The sequence below is a fragment of the Miniopterus schreibersii genome (genome assembly GCF_964146895.1).
Source record: "Miniopterus schreibersii genome assembly, chromosome: 14".
NCBI lineage: Eukaryota > Metazoa > Chordata > Mammalia > Chiroptera > Miniopteridae > Miniopterus > Miniopterus schreibersii.
Window position 1 is genome coordinate 17,118,652 of NC_138114.1, and position 22,430 is coordinate 17,141,081.

The window sequence follows — 22,430 nt, forward strand, 5'->3', positions numbered from 1 at the left end:
TTACCTGAAATACACAAAGAAGTCTTAAAAATCAATGATAAGAAAACAACCTGATTTAAAAATGGGTTAAAGAACTTAACAGATACCTCCCCCCAAAAATATATAGATTTCTCCCTGGCCAGTGTGGCCCAGTTGGTTGGGTATCATCCAGAGTCCTGCAGGGTTTCCAGTTCCATTCCCGGTCAATCGATGTTTAGCTCACATGTCAATATTTCTCTCTCTCCGTCTCCCTTCCTCTCTAAAAATCAATGCAAATATATTTTTAAAAGAAAATATATAAATGGCAAATAAGCATATGGAAAGATGCTCCACATATGTCATCAGGGAAATGCAAATTAAAACAACAATGAAATACCACTACACACCAAAATCTGGCCAAAATCTAGAACATTGACATCATCAAATGCTGACAAGGATGCAGAGCAAAAGAAACTCTTATTCATTGCTGGTGGGAATATAAAATGGTACAGGCACTTTGGATGACAGTTTGGTGATATTTTTACAAAACTAAAAATATATTACCATAATATGCAGGGACTGTGCTCCTTAATATTTACCCAAAGGAGTTGAGAATTTATATCCATACAAAAACCTGCACATTGGTGTTTATAGTAGCTTTATTCATAATGGCCAAAACATGGGAACAACCAAAGATGCCCTTCAGTAGGTGAATGGATAATCTGTGGTACATCCAGACAATGGAAAATTACTCAGCGCTAAAAGGAAATAAGCTATCAAGTCATGTTAAAAATACAGAGGAAACTTAAATGTATACTACTAAGTGAAAAAAGCTGATCTGAGAGGTCTATATATACTGCATGATTCTAACTATCACATTCTGAAAAAAGGCAAAACTATGGAGACAGTAAAGAGATCAGCGGTTTCCAGGGGTTATGGAAGGGGAGTGACGAATAGGTGGAGCACAGAGAATTTTTAGGGCAGGAAAAATACTCTAATGAGTGATACACGTCATTACACATTTGTTCAGACCTAAAGAATGTACACCACCAAGGGTGAACCCTAAGGTAAACTATGGACTTTGGGTAATGAACTGTCACTGTAGGTTTATAAGTTGTAACAAATGTACCACTCTGGTGGCAGATGTTGATAGCTGGGGAGGCTATGCATGTGTGTGGGCAGGAGGTATATGGGAAATCTCTGAACTTGCTTCTCAATTTTGCTGTGAACCTAAAACTTCCCCACCCCCAATTAAGTTTTAAGGCAGGGGTGGGTGGTGGGTGGAGAGAGAATAACTTACATGCAAACCATGAACACAGACAATAGTGTGGGGAAGGCCTGGAGGTGCGGGTGCAAGGAGGGAGGGGTTCAATGGGGGGAAAAGGGGGACATTTGTAATACTTTCAATAGTAAAGATAAAACAAAAAACAACAACAAAAGAAAAACATATAACTCAGGACTTACTGAACTTAGATTGGTCTGGAGTGCAACTGCAGATGCATTGTGATTATCAGAGCAATGCAGGGTTTGAAGCTTCCAAAAGAACAACAGCTTAGTGGTGCTTTCTTTCTACAGTATGAAAAGGCAAAGAAAACCTACCTGCAAGCCTGTAAGAGATCACCTTCATGCCTTACCTGGTTAGGACTGGGAATTGCCTGTTATCGGGTAAGAGGATGAGGGCTTGGCACTAAGCCTGTGCATACAGCTGACCTTGATTCCTTGGTCTTTCAAGCACCCTGGCAGTTTGGGATGACAGTGAAATGGCAATCAGGGCAGTTTTCTCTAATGAAAAGTTGCTCTTCAAAGTTGTTTAGTAAACTGAAGGTCAATCTGAAGTAGAAAAATAAAACATTCTTTAAAAATCCCACAAAAACCTGAACCAGGAAGCTATATAATAAAAATTTAAGTCCTAGCCAGGGTTTCTCAGTGGTTAGAGCATTGGCCTGTGCACCATAGGAGTTGCAGGTTTGATTCCTGGTCACGGGCAAGTATCTGGTTACAGGTTTGATCTTGCCCCACCCCCACCCCCCAGCTTCCACTCTCTCTAAGTGGAAAAAATATCCTTAGTTAAGGATTAAAAACAACAAAATTCATATTATTTGGTATGGAAGTTCATAATTTTGTGTTATCTATAAGAAAAAAAAGTGATATGGAATATGAAGAATCTACTCAATTAAGTTAAAGAAGCTGATTGATATTTATTAAGCCTTTCTATATTCAGGAGGAGCTACTACATCTTCTGGGAGACGTTTTGCTCTACCATCCCTAAAAACTCTCTAGTTACCCTTCCTTCCTTTCCTCTAATCTTTGAAGAAATTAGACTACCTGGTGATATGATCTGGTCTCTGCCAAACTCTTTTTTTTTTTTAATATATCTTTATTGATTTCAGAGAGAGGAAAGGAGAGGGAGAGAGAGAGATAGAAACATCAATGATGAGAGAGTCATTGATCAGCTGCAGCCCACAACCGGGGCATGTGCCCTGACCGGGAATCGAACCCGGATCGCCTGGATCCCAGGTCGACGTTCAACCGCTGAGCCACACCCGGCCAGGCTGCCAAACTCTTTAGTCTTACCACTTTACCTCTCTTCTCCAGCTACACAGACATACTGAAGAGTTTTCTGAGCATGCCATGCTATTTTATGCATCTGTATATAATACTCCGTTTACCTGGAATGCCTTTCTTCACATTGTACAGCTAACAAACTCCCATTTATCTTTCAAGGTTTATTTTAGCAATGTTTCTTCTCAGAGTGTCCTTTAATCTCATGGTAGAATTATTACTATTTTCCTTTGTCCCTCTACTAGATCATATATAGGATGTCCCAAAAAAATGTATACAAACATCTTGAATAAAGCCAGTATTCAGTAAAATACATTTCATTTTCAAAATTGGAGCTATCAGCTGTTAAAGTGTATATACATTTTGGGGGGGATATCCTGTATATGCTTTTATTATAGAAATCTTTATTTATTGGAACTACTTATGTGTTTTAGGTGGGCTTTTTCCCCCTTTTTAATATATCTGTCAGTGAACTCTTTGGGGGCAGGGCTTGTATTCTATCTTTTTATCCCCAGTATCTAACATACTGCTTGACAGAGTAAATCCTTAGCACATATATGTTGACTGAATAATGAATCAGTATCTCAGAAACATTTAAAATGTAAGCCAAGGCATGGGCTTTGTGGAAAGGTCATTCTTCATATTGTCTTGGGCCTAGAAATCCATTATTTTCTGAAACAGAAAAAATGAAGAGCTACTTTATTGGGGAAAGGAGTGCCTTGTTCTTTCCTCAGGTGGTCTTTGGAAGATTTTACAAAGCAAACTCAGTTTTAGGAAGCAACGATGTAACCAGAGCTCAGGAAGCACCCTAGAGTTGCTGAGTATTGTACTGATTGCTCAAGAGTGCTGTTAATAACTAATTTTAGGGGAAAGGAAGCTTTCTGAATGATAGTATTTTGACAGGCTAGTAGGACTTTTACCTTAAGAAAGGGATGCAGAATATAAAGGAAAAAACTACAAATGTTTCTGATAGCCCACTGTGTTTGGGGAAATCACTGAATGGTGCACACACAACAGTAAATTCTTCTGGTTTTCCAGCCTTGGCACTTGAAACTCCATACTTCATGGATGCTCTGCTGGGACTGCTGTAGAGGAAAGAGGAAGAGAGGGGTGTAAGTTGAGAGCCTAGAAGGCAGGGTTCCAGATTCCCCTACCTGGCTTTTTAAGCAGAGCCGTTTTACCTTTAACTGTTTTATATATTGGGCCACCACATAGGATTTTGTTTAAAGAGTTCTAAAAAAATTAAAATAGTGCAAGTTCTGTTGCTAAAAAAAAAAAAGTTGAAAGCTGTTGGTATAGGTCACATACAACAATGTTATTTGGACATAGTATTTTCAGCTATGCTGACTCCAGCTGGCTTAAGTGAAAACTCTGTTGACTTAATAACTCACACATCTTTTTTGTCAAGCTGGAGGAGATCACAGAGGCAGAGGAAGCTCTCTCTGAAGCCAATGCATTGAACAACAACAATGCTGAAGTATGGGCATATCTGGCTCTGGTCAGCCTGAAAGTGAGTGTTTATTATCCTTACACAATATCCTAAGGCAAAGAGATGAGGAACTAAGTAAAGCAAGAGACAGTGGGATGGCCATTAATGCATGATAGTTGAGGTTTGATCAGTTTCAGATTTGGTCATTATATAAATGACCAGAATTCATGTCATTTGGGCGTCAGCCTCCCTATGGTAGAAGTATAACAAAGGTAATAGTGATAGGAAAGAGGATATACTGGAAGACGTCCATGATATTAGTGAACTTCAGGTGGGAAAACTTCAAAGTGTAGATACAGGAAAGTCTTTTGGGTAATACAAGTTTTGTGAACTAGTATAAACTTACCATGGACTAGCACTGATCAGGACATTGGACTAGATATTCTCTAAGTTCCCTTCTAGCCTGAACATTGTGTGGATCTCGTATTTTTAAGTATTAAGCTTTCCCAAGTGACTTTGCATACTCTAATTTGTTATGCACAAACTTGTGGAGTATAATAGTGAATTCGTATTATTCTCATTTAACTCCTTCATGCAAGAATAACTGGGAGTCCCTAGCCAGTTTGGCTCAGTGGTTAGAGCATCGGCCTGCAGACTGAAGGGTCTTCGGTTCAATTCCAGTCAAGGGCATGTACCTCAGTTGCAGGTTTGATCCCTGTTCTTAGTCGGGTGAGTGTGGGAGGTAACCAATCAATATGTCTTTCTCACATGGATGTTCCCCCCCCCCATTTCTACTCTCTCTGAAAAGCAATGGAAAAAATATCCTCAGGTGAGGATTAAGAAAAAAATTTTTTTAAAGAATAACTGGGAGTAGTGTTCTCATCTCATATCCAGATCTAAATGGAAGTAATTCTAGTATCTGCTTTTTCTAATGCATAGAGACAAGATAAAGTTAAAAACTTAGACTCTGGTGCCAGAGTAAATTATTATAAATCTGGTTCCTCCACTTACTAGCTTCATAACCCTTGCAAGTTATTTATCCTCTGTGTCTAGATTTTTCTATTTGTAAACCAGGAATTATAGTTATCTCCTAGGGCTGTTTTGAGGGTCAAGATGAAAGTATGTAAAACACTTGAAACAATGTAAACAATTTAAACCACAAAGCAAGCGCTATGTGAGTGTCAGTTACTATTAACAGAATGGCTTCAATCCTGAGAGGAACAAATGACTCATGGTGCTTTGGGGGGGGGGGGGAAGAGGGCAAGTCATCTTTAAGCTTTTTGAAATGAAGAAGGGATATATATGTCATATATAGATGCTTTTCCCTACCACCTTTCCTTTTCCTGCTTCACCTTTGAATTCAAAGGTTCCTAACTGAGAAGGTATGGAGTCCTCTGTTTTAGGTAGAAGTTTTTGGCAATGGACTTTCCCACCATGTTTATATCATCCTCACCAGCTGCTACTTTTTTTCAGGCTGGACGGCAACTGGAAGCTGAGCAAGCTTACAAGTACACGATAAAGGTATGATGCAGATGCCTCTGCTGTTTGTCTGCACTGTACTGAGGTTAGGAAACTGGGAGGAAAGTACTGGCTTAATTCAGGACTTTATTGCCTTTCATGATGTGAATATTTTTCTACAGGCTCTTCTTACTATCTTTTCCATTATCATAGAGCTGCTGGGTTTGGAGTAACAACCCACATATTACCATAGGGGATCTTTTTTATACCTCTTAGAGAATATGGTTTAATGGAAAGACAGATGGCCTGGGAGTCAGGAACTGACTTATGGTCCTAGTTGTGCCATTTAACATACTGTGTTAACCTCTCTGGGCCTCATTTTCCTCATGTGTAAAATGAAGGTGCTGGTCTGGTCTAGGGGTCAACAAATTTTTCCTGTAAATGACAAAATAGTAAATATTCCAGGCTTTGTGGGCCAAATAGTCTCTATTGCAACTACTACAATCTGACTTGTAGTAAAAAAGCAGCCATAGACAATTCACAAACAAATGAACATGGGTGTGTTTCAAAAACTTTACTTACAAAAACAGGCAGAGTGCTGGATTTGGCTCATTACAGTGGTTTGCCAACCCCTGGTCTATTCTATCAGTTACTAACTGTAAGTCACTTGAAAGAAGGTAGCTTAAACAAATTTTGTTTTTCTCATCTAGTGAAGAATTCAGGGCTGGTACCACAGCTCTACAATGTAATCAGAGACTCAACCTCTTTCTAGCTTTCTGCTCCAGCAATCATAGCATACAGTTCCCATTCCTTAGAATTGAAAGACAGTCATTGTAGCTTCAGCTACTCTATCCATGTTTCAGGAACAATAAAAAACAAATGGAGGGAAAGGACAAAGGGCTCATGCTAGTTATTTCACCTCCCTTTAATGAGCAATGACTTCAACTTGTATTTCATTGGCCACATCAGTCATAACTCTTCCTTTGCAAGGGAAGCAGGAAATATGGCTCTTTAGCTGGCTGCATTGCTGCCCTGAAAAGAAATGAAGGCTTTTTTTTTTAGAAAAGAAAGGAGATAGTGGGTATTCAGTAGACAACCACCTGTCTCTGCTAAACATCTGGATTCCAAAATTAAATTCCAATCTAATGTCTTTGATTTCTTTCTGTCACTTGCCAAATAGGGATAGTATACATTAGTCAAGATATATTGGGTGATAATGTGAATCTTTTAAAAATAAACTTTATTAAAGTTCTTTTACAAAGAATACACAAACTGTGAATGTTCATACCACTTGATGAATTTTCATAAAGTGAAACTATCCATGTAACCAGCACAATGTTCTGAGGTTTTTTTAATGGAGTTACCATGAAATAGGGAATATAGCCATTTCCATCCGAAGGAACTATGTTCTTTATCCAGGGTTCCAGAAATGAGGAGTCTCCACATAAGTATATCAGATATGACATGTGTCCCCTTCCTTCCTCTTTTGCAGCTAAAATTGAAAGATGAGATTCTGCTTGCAGAAATACACATGTTACAGGAGACTGTTGGCTTTGGAAATCCATCTTTCTGACATTCTTACAACTGAAGAATTTTCTGTATGGGACTTTGAGCGCTTTTCCTTCCCAGATAAATTAAACCCTGGATGCCTCACCATATGAAACCTGGGGATAGAGAACAAAAAAATCTGCCACAAACAAACCTATTCATTTATTTCCATTGGCTGTCTTACTGGGTATGAAATGTTACTGGTTGTTATTACTTGTTGACAGTAAACTGGATGACAATAAAAAATGAAAATGAGATTCAAAATCCATCAGTGTGGTTCTGGAGTTAAAGTACATCTAAGAATATAATTATATATAAATTAAAGTACAGTGGGTTCATTATTGGGGTTTCTGGTGAATGCTAATCAGGATCACTTCTGTACAAAGTCAACTGCTAAGATCCCTGGCCAGGTTTACTTACTGGAACTTGGGAATTAAGGCATCATTTTCTAAGATGGAATTAAAAGGAAAAAGCTATACTGGGTCACTGTATTAGGGCAAAGAGCATATTGGTTGTGGCCAGGACCTCTGGATCCAACGGTGAACAGAGATGCTAAACAGAGGTCTTTGCTGAAGGTGGAGGTACTGACTCCCTCTTGCCACCAGTATCTTTTTGGATCTAAAGCACAAGGGCTCCATAAAGAGCCCATTACCCTCTCATCGATGCAAAACTCACAACTGAAGTCATTATTCTAGGGCTAAAGATGACAAAGGAACCATACTTCACCCCTGTTCTCCTGGATCACAGCACAGCGAAACCAGGAATAAAGCCCCTCCCCCCTTTATTTGTTAGAGACGGTCAGAGAACTGGAGGGAAGCTGAGAGGCATATTAGTAAACACAGAAAGATAAACCCTATATTCATTTATAGGCCTTTTCTAGTCTGGCGTCACCTCACCGGCTCCCCACGAGACTGAGCTTCCAGTGGGAAGGACTAGCGCCCTTTATCTTGGCGGTGGCAGGACTGCGTCCGGGCGCGAACAGGGACTCAGCCCTGAGGGAGGGCTGGCGGAGCACTGTGGCGCTTCCCTCAGCCGCTCCGGGGACGCTCGCAGTCCTCGTCACTCCACCCGGGCTCACAGGTCAGCACGGGCCGCGAGTGCCCACGAGCCGAGGCTCACGCTGCCACCCTGCGACCCGCGACCCGCAGCGCGCCCTTTTGCCGCGCGTGGAGCCCGGCGCCTCAGCGTCCACCGTGTTGCACTGTGGGAAATGTAGGAGCGGAAAGGGCTGGGCGAGCGGACAGTTCGCTTCCGGCGCCGGGAGCCCGGCGGTGTCCCTGCGTTGACCCTGCCCGTCCTCCCTCCGCCCCGCCAGAGGCGGTAGAGCCGATCCTCGCTGGCGGCGGGAGGCTCCGAGGAGCCGCTGGTGGCGCCCCGGCCTCGGCGCGCGCCGGCTGCAACATGGTTCGGCTCAGTGAGTGACGGGGCCCCGGGAGACCTTCCGCGCGGCGGGGGGCGCGGGGGGCGCGGGGGGCGCGGGGGGCGCGGGGGGCGCGGGGGGCGGGAGGGACCCGGTGCAGCAGCAGTGTCCTGGGCGAGCTGGAGGCAGCCGAACCTGAAACGGCCACACGGCCTTACGTTGGATCCTCCCCTGCAGTTTTTCTCACTTAATTCCCCCTGAAACCCTATGACATAAGTAGCATTCATTTTATAGAAGAGGCAGCTGCGGCCCCGACCTGGTCAGAGCTAGTAAATGGCCTGTGAGGAAGTCACTTCTGGCCAGAGTGCATAAGGAGGGTTTCACAAAGATGTTTTCCACGCCAGATTGCCAAGAATTGGGTAGAAGTAAGGGTTTTTCACTGGAGAAAGAGGATTGTTTCATGTACCTCATTTTACCCATTTTGTGCCCTCGGTTCTCGTGTGTTAACCACATATTTCTCTACAGCTCCTCTCCTCCACAAGGCCTACCATGGAGGCCACTTAACCATCCGTCTTGCCCTGGGTGGTTGTACCAACCGGCCTTTCTACCGCATCGTGGCTGCTCACAACAAGTATCCCAGGGATGGCCGTTTCGTGGAGCAGCTAGGCTCCTATGATCCACTGCCCAACACTCATGGAGAGAAACTCGTTGCTCTCAACCTGGACCGGATCCGGCATTGGATCGGCTGTGGGGCCCACCTCTCTAAACCTGTGGAAAAGCTACTGGGTAACTTGATTCTAGCCTAAGTTAGGGATTTTAAATTGAAATCGATTATAGGATGATGAGAATTAAGAATGATTTTCATTACCTGTAGGCTGCTCAGGACTTGAGTGAGAGGTGAAGTTGTGATCTAATTGCCATTTGGAAACTGGTGACCTTTTGTGGACTCATTTGGGTGACCAGGATTTTATGCTAAAAATGGGAATAGTGTGTTTTGAATGGCTGTCAGTTTATCTTTTTTTAAGTAAGGAAAATAGTGTTAGGAATTTGATAACATCTATTGTCTCATGCAGTAAGGAGTTGGTGGAAGAGGTGAGGTGGATTGGTGAGGAGCATGTTTTAAATCATTCTCTAGGTCAGGTGTCTGTTAGACCTCAGTTCTGTGAGGCTGCGCTCCCAGGGAAACATTGGCTTGTACTGTGTCGTAATGAATGAAAATCCTGTTGCTTTTAGGTCTTTCTGGTTTTTTCCCTCTGCATCCCATGATGATCACAAATGCTGAAAGGCTGCGACGGAAACGGGCACGTGAAATCCTCTTAGCATCTCAGAAAACAGATACAGAGGCTACAGAAACAGAAGCAAGCTGACTTCAGTGAGCATAGCAAGAACAAGGTCAAAGTCCTCTCAAAACACTTGTGTAGAGTTCTTTTGTTAGATTTAGAGGTCAATAAATGGAGTTTTCCATGTCACCCTTGTTCTTCTGGCTTGGCCTCAGCAGCGCCCAGGGAGAGATTTGTTCTTGTGTGACAGAGCTACTAATTAGCCTTTTCAGCCTTCATCTGGGGAAACACAGTGGTTGTGGACTTTTGGGTTGGGCCCTGGGTCTCTTAGACAACTTTACAGTCCGCTGCCTTCCAAAACTTCCCTGTTTCAAAGTCCCCAACCACCATGTCCATGACCCACCCAAGTAATTCCTTCCTTAATGATTTATGGTCACCCTACAAGTTCAAGAACACAGTTATTTTTCTTACTGGTTTTGTAATTGCAGATTTATATTGTCTTAACATAATCTTAAATTTACAAAGGCAGATTTGTTAGGAGCCTTTAGGCTGTAAGTCTTTTTCTTTTTTAATATATCTTTATTGATCTCAGAGAGGAAAGGAGAGGGAGAGAGAGAGATAGAAACATCAATGATGAGAGAATCATTGATTGGCTGCCTCCTGCACGCCTCCGACTGGGGATCGACCTGCAACCCCGTTCATGTCCCCTGACCAGGAATCCAACCCGATCGCCTGGATTCTAGGTCGACTCTCAACCGCTGAGCCATGACCGGCCAGGCGTGTAATAGTCTACTTTGAAGAATGAGAAATGAGCCCTGGCCTGTTTTGCTCAGTGGTTAGAGCATCAGCCTGTGGACTGAAGGGTCCCAGGTTTGATTCCAGCCAAGGGCATGTACCTCTTTTGCAGGCTTGATCCCCGGGCATGGTTGGAGCATGTGAGAGAGGCAACCAATTGATGTGTCTCACATCGATGTTTCTCTGTCTTTCTCTCCCTCTCTCCCACTCTGAAAAGCAATGGAAAAAAGTATCCTCAAGTAAGGATTAAAAAAAAGAGAGAAACTGGGTAAAACTAATATTGTAAAGTATCTACATACATTCTAGGCCCTTTACATGCAAGGTTATTTGTGAGGTATCAAGAAAGTAGGTAGGATTATCTCCATTTCATAGATGGGTAGGCTGAGGTTCAGAGGTGGAAACTTGCGAAGGCCACAGTTTAATATTGGCAGAACAAAGACTTAGACTGCCATGTGCCTACTTGGAGAGCCCCCTCCCCCCTTTTTTAAATATGTCTTCATTTTTAGAGAGAGAGGAAAGGAGAGGGAGAGAGAGAAACATCAATGAGACAGAAACATCAATCGCTGCCTCCTTTATGTCCCCAACTGGGGATCGAGCTCTCAACCTGTGCATGTGCCCTGACCAGGAATTAAACCATCAGCCTCCTGGTGCGTGGGTCAACACTAAACTACTGAATAACACCGCCCTGGCTGGAGAGCCCTTTCCAGTATGTATTGTTTGTAGCAGGTTGGGGTGGGGAATAAGCAACAAAAAGGGGCTTTTCAACTGTCTACTTAAACAGTCAGTGATAGAATCAGGTTTAGGGATCATGAGTTTGGTACTATAAATGACTGGCTGTGCCAAAAACCCCTACAAAATATTACATTATCCGTTCTACCCTAACCTTAGTATTCTACAACCACAAGCATGGGTTAGATGGTTTTAGTGCATGCACTGGATAATGAAGATAAGACTAGGATATAGTAGACTTACAGAGGATATTCTAAAGCCCTAAGAATATACCAACTAATGTTATCCTCCGGATTTTATATTTTGAGAACAGTTAACAGCCACTTCAAATTGTGGGGCCATCAAGTCTCCCCAAGATTGTTACTGTCTGGCCGCCACTTGCTTTGAGGAGGAGATGTGGAAGGCAGGGCTAGCAAGAGGAACTGACTTTTTCTGGGTTTGGTCTTGGATATGGAAAAGAGAAATGCTTTGAAAATGATAGGAACTCTGGAAGTTTAAAAGATACCCTGGAGAGTTTGATGGGAGAAGCTTTAATTGGTAGTGCAGGAGAGAATGTGATTTTGAAAAGTATTAATCAGTACTGTGAAATGGGTTAAAGTAAGGTATTTTTTTGAGCTACCTAGTTTCAGCCAACTCTTGTATCCACTTTGTGCCCTTGTCTGTCCTTTATCTAAGACCTGTACACACATATTTCCTGTGTGAGCCCATCTCCCTGATTTCCAAAGTTTTCTCTGGCCCTAGCCAGTTTGGCTTGGTGGTTATATCGTCGGCCTACAGACTGAAGGGCCCTGGGTTCGATTTCGGCCAAGGGCATGTACCTCTGTTGCAGGCTCCATCATGGGCCCTGGTTGGGGTGCGTTCTGGAGCCAACCAATCGATGTGTGTCTCTCATATTGATGTTTCTCTCTCATATTGATGTTCCTCTCTCTCTCCTTTTCACTCTGTCTGAAAAGCAACGGAAAATTATCCCCGGGTGAGGATTAAAAAAAAAAATCATCTTTGCACTTTAAAAAGCATTAAAAAGGAAAAAAGCCAAACGGCTTTGCTTCAGCAGATTATATTTTTATTATAAAGTTTTGGGTCATGTATCGCCACCAAAGTGGAATGTGATTCAGGAGCTGGAGGGTGAGTGGGAATGATTCTGTAATGTCAAATCTATAAGCCCTATCAGATAAAGAATTTTTTTAAGACGTGTATTTTGTGTTTTTTGTTTAATGTAGACTTTTTTCTTGCAGGGCTCAGGGGAAGTACCTACCCAGCAGTCCCACCCTGTAGGCTGCAAAATTGTTTGGGCCTTAAAGCACTATGTACTCTTGTCAGGATCGTCTTTGAGAAAGAACAAACCTATTTATTGTTCTTTGGGAGGAAAAACATGTATATGAACCATGTTATATTGGCAAGTGCCGATGTTATGCTGTTTTTTGCAAAAAAACCCCACAAACAGCGTATAGGTTTAACCTAACACGGCCTTCCACGTATTATGGGAAAAGATTCCGCAGCGGGACCTTGGGGAGAAGATTGGCGCGGGATTTGTAGAGTCGGGAGGGCCGGCGGCTCTCGGGCTACTTCCGCTTCCTCCGAGGAAGGTGGTGCCTGCCGGCCGTAGGAGAAATCCGTCGCGCCTGCTCTACTCCGCTCGGCGCTTCTCTTTGCAGGCCTTTCCTCGCACATTTTGCGGCAGCCGTAAAGTGCGGTGCCTTGGCCACGCCCCTTCCGCGCCTCTTGTGACGGCGGCGCTGAGCTTTTTGCGCGGGAAAAGGCAGCAGTTCGGAACTGTAGCCGGCGTTCCCCGGACCCACTGTTTTCGTGGGGCGGCCGCCGCCCGCGCACCCCTGCCAGCCATGGGGCTGCTGGAGCAGTGCGAGGAAGTGTTCGGCACCGCCGACCTTTACCGGGTGCTGGGTGTGCGGCGCGAGGCCTCGGACGGCGAGGTCCGACGCGGCTACCACAAGGTGTCCCTGCAAGTGCACCCGGACCGGGTGGGTGAGGACGACAAGGAGGATGCCACCCGCCGCTTCCAGGTACGCGAGTTCCTGCTCCGCCGCCCCCGGGCTTCTCGGGGTCTTCTGGCTAATTGGCCCCTCCGGGGTGGATTCCCCAGAACCCAGCCTGGCGTTTTCTAACCTGTTTCTCGCGGACTGGTCTCAGTGAGAGGGGCGAGGGTGACTTTTGGATGTCCTCTCCCCGCAGATCCTCGGGAAAGTCTATTCTGTTCTCAGTGACAAAGAGCAGAGAGCCGTGTACGACGAGCAGGGAACAGTGGACGAGGATTCCGATGTGCTCAGCCAAGATCGAGACTGGGAGACGTATTGGAGGTTACTCTTTAAAAAGGTAGAAAAAGACTCCGGAGATCGTACCCATTATTATTTCAGGACCATTCCCATTATTTTTTCAACAAACGATTATTGAATGCCACTGAGGCATTGTATTTTGTGTTGTGTAGGAAGGGGAATCTGTCCTTGAAATATACAAACGCACATCCAGGCATTCTTCAGGGTATATACATTGTATGTCTTTGAAGAACAACAAATGTATTTAACCCTTTAGGTTGAACCATGTGTATTTGTATATGTATATGTACACACCCTTACTGAAATGTTTTTGTGGTTTTTTAAAATATATCTTTATTGATTTGGGGGGTGGGGAGAAACATCAATGATGAGAGTCATTGATCCACTGCCTCCTGCACGCCCCCTGCTGGGGATGGAGCCCACAACCCCAGCATGTGCCCTGACCCGGAATCCATCTGTCATCTCCTGGATCCTAGGTCATGCTCAACCGCTGAGTCACACCCGGCTGTGCTGAAAATTACCTGTTGATGTAGAGTGCTTGTAGTGAAAAGGGAGGGACTTAGTTTTTTACAAGATGTGCTTTATTTTACATTTCCAAATGCAAGTCCGGAGTGTTTCTCTGGGTCTCTTCCCACCATTGGTAACTTCACTTTAATTTTCCTGGTCTATAGTTTAGTAGTTGTGAAGGTTCAACTAGGGAAAATTCTGGAAAAGCTCTGGCATAGAAAATTTGGTTCCTTGCAACAATTTCAACTCAAGCAACTGTTGTGTTTGGGGAGAAACATTTTAACACCTAAATTTAATTTTACTAGTATACCTTTTAAAATAAAATTTTTACAGTTAAAGCATGTTTCTTATTTGTTTAGATATCTCTAGAAGACATTCAAGCTTTTGAAAAGACATACAAAGGTTCTGAAGAAGAGCTGGCTGATATTAAACAGGCCTATCTGGACTTCCAAGGGGACATGGGTCAGATCATGGAGTCTGTGCTGTGCGTGCAATACACAGAGGAACCCAGAATAAGGAACATTATTCAACATGCCATTGATGCTGGAGAGGTCCCACCCTATAAGGCCTTTGTCAAAGAATCGAAGCAAAAGATGAATGCTAGGAAAAGGAGGGTAAGACTTTGAGTGCTGTTTATTATTTATATCTTGACTGCTTCCAAAAATAATTTAAGGGTATTTACAGTAATGGAACTATAGACAAAATCACTGCATAAGGGTAAGGATTAACTTACTATGGAGTTCTCGTCTAATAAAATGAGCATACCAGTTCCTCACGGGAAACTTGTTTCCCCTAGTATGTTGTGCTCAAGATTTTAAATAATCTTAAAGTAACACTGAAACATTCTTTATATGGGCCGATTCTTGTAGCTTTGCTGAGGCATTTCTCAGTAATGGAGTCTAGATACATAGGATAGACAGTGGTTCTTACTTGGTTAAGGGGTGAGGGAGAGGGCAACAGAGGCTGTTTTTTAGAAGAAAAAAAAAAATACTGTGTCTTGTTAATGCAGATTCCTTGGCTCTTGCCCAGATTGATATATTGAGTTGGGCCCAGAATATACATTTTTCAAACAAACTATTTATTTTGATGGTGTCTTTCCAAACACACTTTTTGGAGAATCAGGGTTTGAGACCTGTATATCCTTTACACCCATATTAAACGGTGGAGTTGATGGGGATAGGGATGATGGTAGGGGAAAGGAGCTTAAGGACAGCTGGCTGGGGTTCTGGGAGGGAGTAGATTCAAAGTAGCAAACATCTGTGCCTCTGGTCTCTGGGGGAAAACCAGACTGGTACCTAAGTAACCATTGCCTCAACCTGGCTTTCATAATGGGAACTCTATGGAGAGCATACAGTGTAAGATTTTAGATCTTTGGTGAGTACCTGAGGTGGATATCTTATTTTGTATGGCTGGATCTGGAGTGAAGGTAGGTTTGCAGCTTCTAGATACAAGATAACACAAGGGAAAGCTGACATGTGTTGAGAGAAGTGGCATGTGTATCAAGAGCTATCATTTTGGCTCATAGGCTACATTTATTTAGACTCAAGCTTACAGTTTAAGTTGGTGATTATTTTCACAGCAGTATTCAGTAGTAGTATATTAGCTTGAGAAACTTCTGTAGAGTATTGCAGGGAGGGCTTGGTATAATTTTGAGAGAGACTCCAGCGAACTTGGGGAGGGGGATATAGCATTAAAGGAAATTGAATACAAAGACTGAAAGTAGACCATGGAAACGGTGTCTCTGTATTGGAATAACAAGATCCTAATGTATCATCATTCCCATTAGTATTTATTACTATTTAGAAAATTCACTGGAGTTGGGGCCTCTTAATAGTTTTAGTTGTTGCCCTAAAGGAAAAAAACCAACTTAATTAACTTTTCCCAAGGTATTCTAGTGATATTTTGGAATCAGTGCCCTAGGAAAATCTGGCAAAAAGATGTGGCTTTGAAATCAGGTCAAGAGGTTAAAATTGAATTTGTTAGTGGGTTTTTTAAAAATATATATTTTTTTTATTTATTTTTTAATATATCTTGATTGATTTCAGAGAGGAAAGGAGATGGAGAGAGAGAGATGGAAACATCAATGACGAGAGTCATTGATTGGCTGCAGCCCGCAACCCAGGCATGTCCCCTGACCGGGAATTGAACCCCGATCGCCTGAATCTTAGGTCGATGCTCAACCGCTGAGCCACACCCGGCTGGACTGAATTTGTTAGTGTTTACTCTGACTACTCGGGGAATTTTAAACCAGGGTTGTTTTCAAGGCTGCCACCAGTCACCTGTAGTAAACTGGGTTTCCAGAGGAGGAATCTGAGGTGCCTGTATCCTGGCAATATTTTTTAGGGCATCCTTGGTTAAGTGACCTTCCTTAGCTCTCCACTCATTTTGTTTTCCTTCCTGTCAACACATGGTTATTAATGGCAAACTGCATGCTACCCTTAACAAGTAGAAATGGAGAAAACTCAGAAATCCTTACTGGAATCAGAGGCTGTACCGCTTGCTCTAAGCAATTTTGCCTTTTAACAAATGACATATTTATGTAATTTTATTCTAAATAATCATCATATTGAAAGGTCTTATAGATTTGCTTTAGGCAAAGAAGGTATATTTTTAGGGTACCATGGAGTCTCATATAAGTTTCTGTTTTAGGCTCAGGAAGAGGCTAAAGAAGCAGAGAAGAGCAGGAAGGAGTTGGGACTCGATGGAGAAGATAACTTGAAAGCTCTCATTCAGGTAAACTTGGCAGGCTGTCTGTGAAGGTTGCTGCCATTTCTTTCATGTTCTGATTCCTACAGCTTATGTTTTCTTTGGAGTATATGTATAGTGTTATATTTTGTTTTTTTGTTTTAAGACATTCACATACCATATTCACCTTTTTAAAGTGTACAATTCAATGGTTTTTAGTATATTCATAAAGTTGTACAACTATCAGCACTATCTAATTCCAGAACATTTCATCACCCTAAAAAGAAACCCCTTACCCATTAGCAGTCACTCCCCATTCTCCTCACCACTAAGTACTTTTGTCTCTGGATAGTCTTGTGTTTTGAAAGCTTGTGTTTTAACTCTCAAACAGAGCAGACAAAAGGATCGGCAAAAGGAAATGGACAATTTCCTGGCTCAGATGGAAGCAAAGTACTGCAAATCTTCCAAACAAGGAGGGAAAAAAACAGCTGTCAAGAAAGAAAAGAAATAATGGAATTTTCTCTTCAAAAGTCCTTAGGGGTTAATTGGTGTCATTGAAGGAAAGGTAGAGTCAAGATTTGAAGACCAAAGTCGGTTCAACCCTTGAGAAAAGTTGTCTTTTCCACCTAAATATTTAGATTGAGTATGTAAGCCAGAGTCTGTCAACCTGATCTTAGTATATCCTAGAAATCCCCTGACAGTCTGTGAAGTCCTCCTCTGAAGGAATTTGGTGGTGGTCATTGAGGGAGAGGTTGGTACACTTCTGACAGCACTTGCTTCCAGTAGGTCTTCTGTACAAGGAACTTTATCTAGAATGTGGGTCTGTCCATACTTCCTTCACCAGCAGTCATTTTGCCACACAAGAATGAGCTGCAGAGTATTCTGAGTGATGTGTGTGTTTATTAGAAGAGTTACTCTATCTAGCTAGGATGTCTTCAGAACACTTGCTGGACATCTGTCTTCCAAACACTTGACAATTTGCTTTCTGTCTTAATATTCTTGAATAGATTCTCTTTTTTGTTTGTTTGTTTTACTCAACCAGGTTTTGTACGCTTTGCTTTAAGTATAGGAGAAACAGGTGTTCACTTTATTACTTCAAGCATCTTTATAAGTCTTATACACGATTAAACTAAACAATTAAAAATGACTTAAGTTTTTAATGATCACTGGGATATTACTGCTGAACGTCCTTGGGCACGTCACTGAGCTTGTCTGAACGTGTTTTCTCATCTATGAAAGGGTGAAGGAGTTTGGGTAAATGACTTCTTAGAGGCTCCTCTCTTGAAAGGCAAGCCATCAGTGGTTTGTTTTCATGCACTTGTGGTATTGATTTGTGAGACTAGTGCAGAGATTTTCCCGTATAGTTAGTCAAATTGTATGTATTCGTTAGAATATATGGAAGTTTTTTAGGGACCGTTCAACTTAAAATCTCTGACTTGTAGACTAATATATTCAGTGCCATATGCGTGAAACAAGCCTTCTATTACCTTTATGTATCATGATTTATCAGAGATAAGCATATGACATGTTTTCAGTTTGATTATAAACAGGTTAAAAAATACTCTTTAATTGTATTAAAATATAATTTAATGCAGGTTGTTTGAAGCATCTTTCTTCATATAATAGCTTTAGAACACTTTGATATAATAAAAAAATTATCCCAACTTATGATCACTTGAATTTTTCCAACTCTGAAAATTAACAATAAGATAAAAAACCAGTATGATCATCAAAATTAAAGTTCAAAGAAATTTAAATAAAATAAATTTAAGCCATAGTTAAAACCATTGCTGCATTCATGAGTACATTCAAGAAAAATCCATGGTAAAATCAGAAAAATCTGAAGTTCTCTACTTCTGCTATTAGGATATGTTCATACTGGAATAATCGCCAGGTGTCTGGAATTTTAGGGAATTGTATCTTGCTGGCTTACTAATAGTAAGATTCTATAAATTTTTAATTGACTTTTAGAGCAGCAGAGAAAATCTGGCAAGTTGAGTTTAATATTTGGGGGGAAAAATATGACCACTAAAGTACTTTAAGAAGAAGCATAACCTGATAATCAAGCAGGCATTGTGAGATTGTAGCTCAGATATTATTTCCTATCTGAAAATAATATGCGTTATGATTTATTACATGTTACTTTACACCAGTGTTCAACATTTTTGTCTTTACTTACCCCCTTCCATATTTATCTGCCTATGGGACTGGACATGTAAAGAGCTTTAGGAATGACATCTGTTTGATGAGTAGCTCAGATTTTTGACAGCCCTGTCTCCTAAAAATGACTTAAACCTGAGTACAACTCTCCAGAAATTAATATAAGCAGAAGTATTCCAGTGCCAGTGACAACTTAATGTTATCAGTCATTTGCTGCTTTTTGTGTATGTATAGTCTCAGAATCCTATAATAATTGAACTGTTCGTTGTTAACAGACAACATGAGCAGTGATTTGGGAATGGTTATTCTTTTGTTACATCTTTGGGTACAAACTTGACTGTCTAGTGCAATAGTTTAACTTAATGCTGAAAGAAGACAGTAACTGGAGATAGAAACAGTACCCATGTAATCTTTGGCAGATATTGTTGTTTTCTCAGTCAGTTTTACGAGAATAACTCTTCATGAAGATAGTTTCAAGTTGTCTCTTGTAAACAAACTCTGCATCACACAATGAGTGAACACTGATTTATGAAGTCTTCCCACGTGTTCCCTGTAGCCAGAAGCAGGTTCTTTTCATTTGCTCTATGGTCCCTGCCTGGTTCTGGAGACTGGTCCACCTCTGTTTTGAGATTTTGTAGACCCATGTGATTGAGTACCTGTCAGACAAAGAAGACATCAGAGTAACATTAGTAGACATTACAGATTTGATAAACTTATTCATATCCAAGGGCTTTTTTGCTTCAATAATCAGTTGAGCTTTAAATTTGGAGATTGGGAACAAGTAGGAAAGCATATATTTATCAAAGCTATAGAAACTGCATATTTTATGGAAAAACAAAAATCTGTACTAAGATATGAAAGCAATAACAGTTTTAGAGAAGAGCCCACTAATTGAAAAAGACTAAAATGTGTTTCACTTAACTAAATGTTACACTAGTTACACCTGACCATCAACATGTAATAACTTAGCTCAGAGGCAGGATTGCTTTTCTATGAAGACTGATCCAAGAAAATAATCCATTGAAAGCATTCAAAGACTACCTTACTGCCACTAGGAACTGAACTAAGAGAATTCACTTGGACTACAGAGATCATTTGAGGCAGATTATTTTTTAATGTACTAGCTGATTAATCTTCTTAACAGCAAACATATCAACTCCCCCATTTCTAAGTTTCACCTACAACATAATGAGAATGACCTGATGGTGGTAAGAAGACCATTATAAGAAGAATTAACACATTCTTAAATTTTCCTTCACGCATGTGAAAATAGAAGCTATAGAATATAACTTAGAAACCAAAAAGTAAATGGGAAAGAATCAGACTTGGCATATCTTGAAATTTTAGAATTCCTTTCGTCTTACCTTGCCCTAGCCAGGTTAACTGACCAAAACAGTTTAATCTATAGCAATATGGACTTTGCTTATGTAATAACATTGCAGTGTTTGAATGTTATGAAAATGATTTATTCGGCTGAATTTTTTTTAGATTAAAAAGAAAAGTACTGTTTACTTTGCCAGAGTGGTGAGAGGTTAATTTACATATGAGAAAACAGAAATCCGTAACTTTTTGGCTCTGAACAATAGAGGTCTTCTCTATCTTTTTATTATATCCCATCTTCCAAAATGAATTTGAGGTGACTTACAAAGATGTAGGAAAACAAAATACAATAAAATCCAGAGGGAAGGAAAATAAGCATAGAAAAAAATATATAAGACAAAGGCAGGGTCTTAACATAGCCACACAGTAGCAGAATAACAGTCATGGCCCCACCTGTCCCTGCAGATCCCCTACCAGGTCGGGCCTGATGCGGGTACTCAACAGCGCATGAATGACGATACTGCGTGTCTGGCTGAAAAAGAAAGGAGACACTTCTTACAATGCTTTGTCTCCCAAAGGATAATACATTAGTAGATTTATAAGGGAAAACCTTGAAATTGGACAACAATGTAAATGGAATTATCTGCTAATCTGAGGGACAGATTGGCTGAATGCACTGTTATATTCCAAGGAAAGAATCCCAGGCTAGATGCCCACAAAGCCATTTGTAAAAATGGCAATTTCTACAACTTTATTAATATGCCTTTAAGAAAATCTCAGCATTGATAATCCATATGGTTTAATGTTTCTAAATATACACTGACCGCCAAGGGGATTTTATCTAATTTCTATTGCCTGCTGACTGTTTAAGACAACAAAACAGCCTTTTCAGCAGCATTGAAACATCTATGACTTTACTTCTATACTTGAAATAGGACTCTTAATATGAAACCCAAACATTGCAAAATTACCTCTAGGTAAAGATTTGAAGATCTAAAATGTCAAAGTGCAAAATATCGAAAAAAGAGCTATCCTTGCCATCTCCCTGGCACTTCTGGGATAAAATACCTCCTTCAGTTCCATGTCAGAGCACTAAAATCGGGGTTTCAGGAATTTTTTTCTGGTGAAGCCCCATTTTTTGATCAGGGGTCAATGCAAACTTCTTAATTTGTAGAGGGCCAGATAGTAAATGTTCTAGATTTTGTGGTACACACTGCTGGTGCTGGACCTACTGAATTCTGCAGCTGTAATGGGAAAGCAGCCAGAGACAGTACATGAATGAGCATGGTGGCTCTGCCCTAATAAAACTTAAAAACAACACAAAAACAGGTAGTAAGCCAAACAGCTCATAAACCGTAGTATACGGACTCCCGTTCTAGCTGAGAACACCAAGGAGCAGAGCGCTGGTCTGGCAGTGCCAGACCCAGGACTCAGATCTATGCACCTGGGGCCTGTGAATATGGCTTTATTTGGAAATAGTATCTATGCAGATATAATTAAGTTAAGGTGAGGTCATGCTGGATTAGGGTGGGCCCCAAGTTCAGTGGGAAGTTTGAAAAAGGCCATGTGAAGACAGGCAGAAATCGGGGTGAAGCACCTGCAAGCCGAGGAACACCAAGGATTGCTGGCAACCACCACAAGCTAGGAAGGGGCAAGAAAAGATTCTTCCTTAGAGTCTGCAGAGGGAACGTGACTCTGCTGACACCTTCATTTTGGACTTTCACGCTCTGGAACAGAATTTCTGTTGGTTTAAGCCACCCAGTTTGTGACAATTTTTAGGGCAGCCCTAGGAAACTAATACAGTGTCCACCATTCACTTATTCTCATTCTAGTGGAGGAAAGATTGTATAGTGCTTTAGGCTCTAACAGTTCAACGGTTATGAACTGGGATAAGTGGGCTGCAGACAGCACCATCCTGAAAACTGGTATAGGTTGTGTAGCCACTGGTTCCTGGGCACTGAGTATGGCTCCGGGCTCAACAAGCCTTGCCACAAAGCTGAGGTGGGGCTGAGCTCCTGGCATACAATTGGGCGAGGTCAGTACATTTCCTCCAATCTCCCAACCAGGTTTTTTCTATTACTTGCTTAAAAGTAAAGGGGCTAGTAAATATATGAAATGCTGAGGCAATGTTAGCATCTGAAACAACTTAAAAAGTCCTAACTTGCCCATTCACCGGTCTACTTTATTATCTGCTATCACTATTGGTATAATTCCATGAGAGCATTAGAGAATGAAGTTATGCTGATATGTACTGGGGCTTAACGATTTGTTTTGCTTATTCTCAGAAGTTTCTAAACTTTAATTTGTTTAGAATTTGTAATTTATACAGAAGGCATTTGTGTATGTTA

The 22,430-nt window shown here is 41.4% G+C and overlaps 4 protein-coding genes across 10 annotated transcripts in view; 3 read left to right on the top strand and 1 right to left on the bottom strand.

The window, feature by feature from the left end:
- CFAP70 (cilia and flagella associated protein 70) overlaps positions 1-7,222 on the top strand; it is an 86,179-nt gene extending 78,957 nt beyond the window's left edge. For 2 of the 3 annotated variants that reach the window (XM_081158198.1, XM_081158197.1), the window contains exons 25-28: positions 1,534-1,623; positions 3,929-4,030; positions 5,423-5,470; positions 6,900-7,222. In XM_081158198.1, the coding sequence (XP_081014324.1) occupies positions 1,534-1,623; positions 3,929-4,030; positions 5,423-5,470; positions 6,900-6,980 (321 nt within the window). In that variant the 3' untranslated portion in view covers positions 6,981-7,222. The remainder of the gene's footprint in view (positions 1-1,533; positions 1,624-3,928; positions 4,031-5,422; positions 5,471-6,899) is intronic. The other variant, XM_081158199.1, reaches the window with a different exon arrangement.
- Positions 7,223-7,958: 736 nt separating this feature from the next.
- MRPS16 (mitochondrial ribosomal protein S16) lies at positions 7,959-9,784 on the top strand. The gene is made up of 3 exons (XM_081158216.1): positions 7,959-8,369; positions 8,841-9,101; positions 9,549-9,784. The coding sequence occupies exons 1-3, from the start codon at positions 8,357-8,359 to the stop codon at positions 9,680-9,682; spliced, it is 408 nt and encodes a 135-aa protein (XP_081014342.1). The 5' UTR covers positions 7,959-8,356; the 3' UTR covers positions 9,683-9,784.
- DNAJC9 (DnaJ heat shock protein family (Hsp40) member C9) lies at positions 9,638-17,749 on the top strand. Its single transcript, XM_081158215.1, has 6 exons — positions 9,638-9,707; positions 12,355-13,140; positions 13,310-13,450; positions 14,277-14,531; positions 16,567-16,650; positions 16,994-17,749. Exons 2-6 carry the CDS (start codon positions 12,961-12,963, stop codon positions 17,111-17,113), a joined length of 780 nt encoding a protein of 259 aa, XP_081014341.1. The 5' UTR covers positions 9,638-9,707; positions 12,355-12,960; the 3' UTR covers positions 17,114-17,749.
- The window catches only part of FAM149B1 (family with sequence similarity 149 member B1), a 34,079-nt gene continuing 29,135 nt past the window's right edge, over positions 17,487-22,430 (bottom strand). For 2 of the 5 annotated variants that reach the window (XM_081158208.1, XM_081158205.1), the window contains exon 13: positions 18,114-20,614. In XM_081158208.1, coding sequence (XP_081014334.1) covers positions 20,369-20,614 — 246 coding nt within the window. In that variant the 3' untranslated portion in view covers positions 18,114-20,368. Of the gene's footprint in view, positions 20,615-22,430 lie in introns of all 5 variants that reach the window. The other 3 variants (XM_081158206.1, XR_014000258.1, XM_081158209.1) reach the window with 3 other exon arrangements.

Coding starts and splice junctions, on each gene's coding strand:
- DNAJC9 (XM_081158215.1), top strand. CDS start 12,961: ATGGGGCTGCTGGAGCAGTGCGAGGAAGTGTTCGGCACCGCCGACCTT. Junction 13,451..14,276: donor GGAGGTTACTCTTTAAAAAG/GTAGAAAAAGAC, acceptor TTATTTGTTTAG/ATATCTCTAGAAGACATTCA. Junction 14,532..16,566: donor TGAATGCTAGGAAAAGGAGG/GTAAGACTTTGA, acceptor TTTCTGTTTTAG/GCTCAGGAAGAGGCTAAAGA.
- MRPS16 (XM_081158216.1), top strand. Junction 9,102..9,548: donor ACCTGTGGAAAAGCTACTGG/GTAACTTGATTC, acceptor TGTTGCTTTTAG/GTCTTTCTGGTTTTTTCCCT.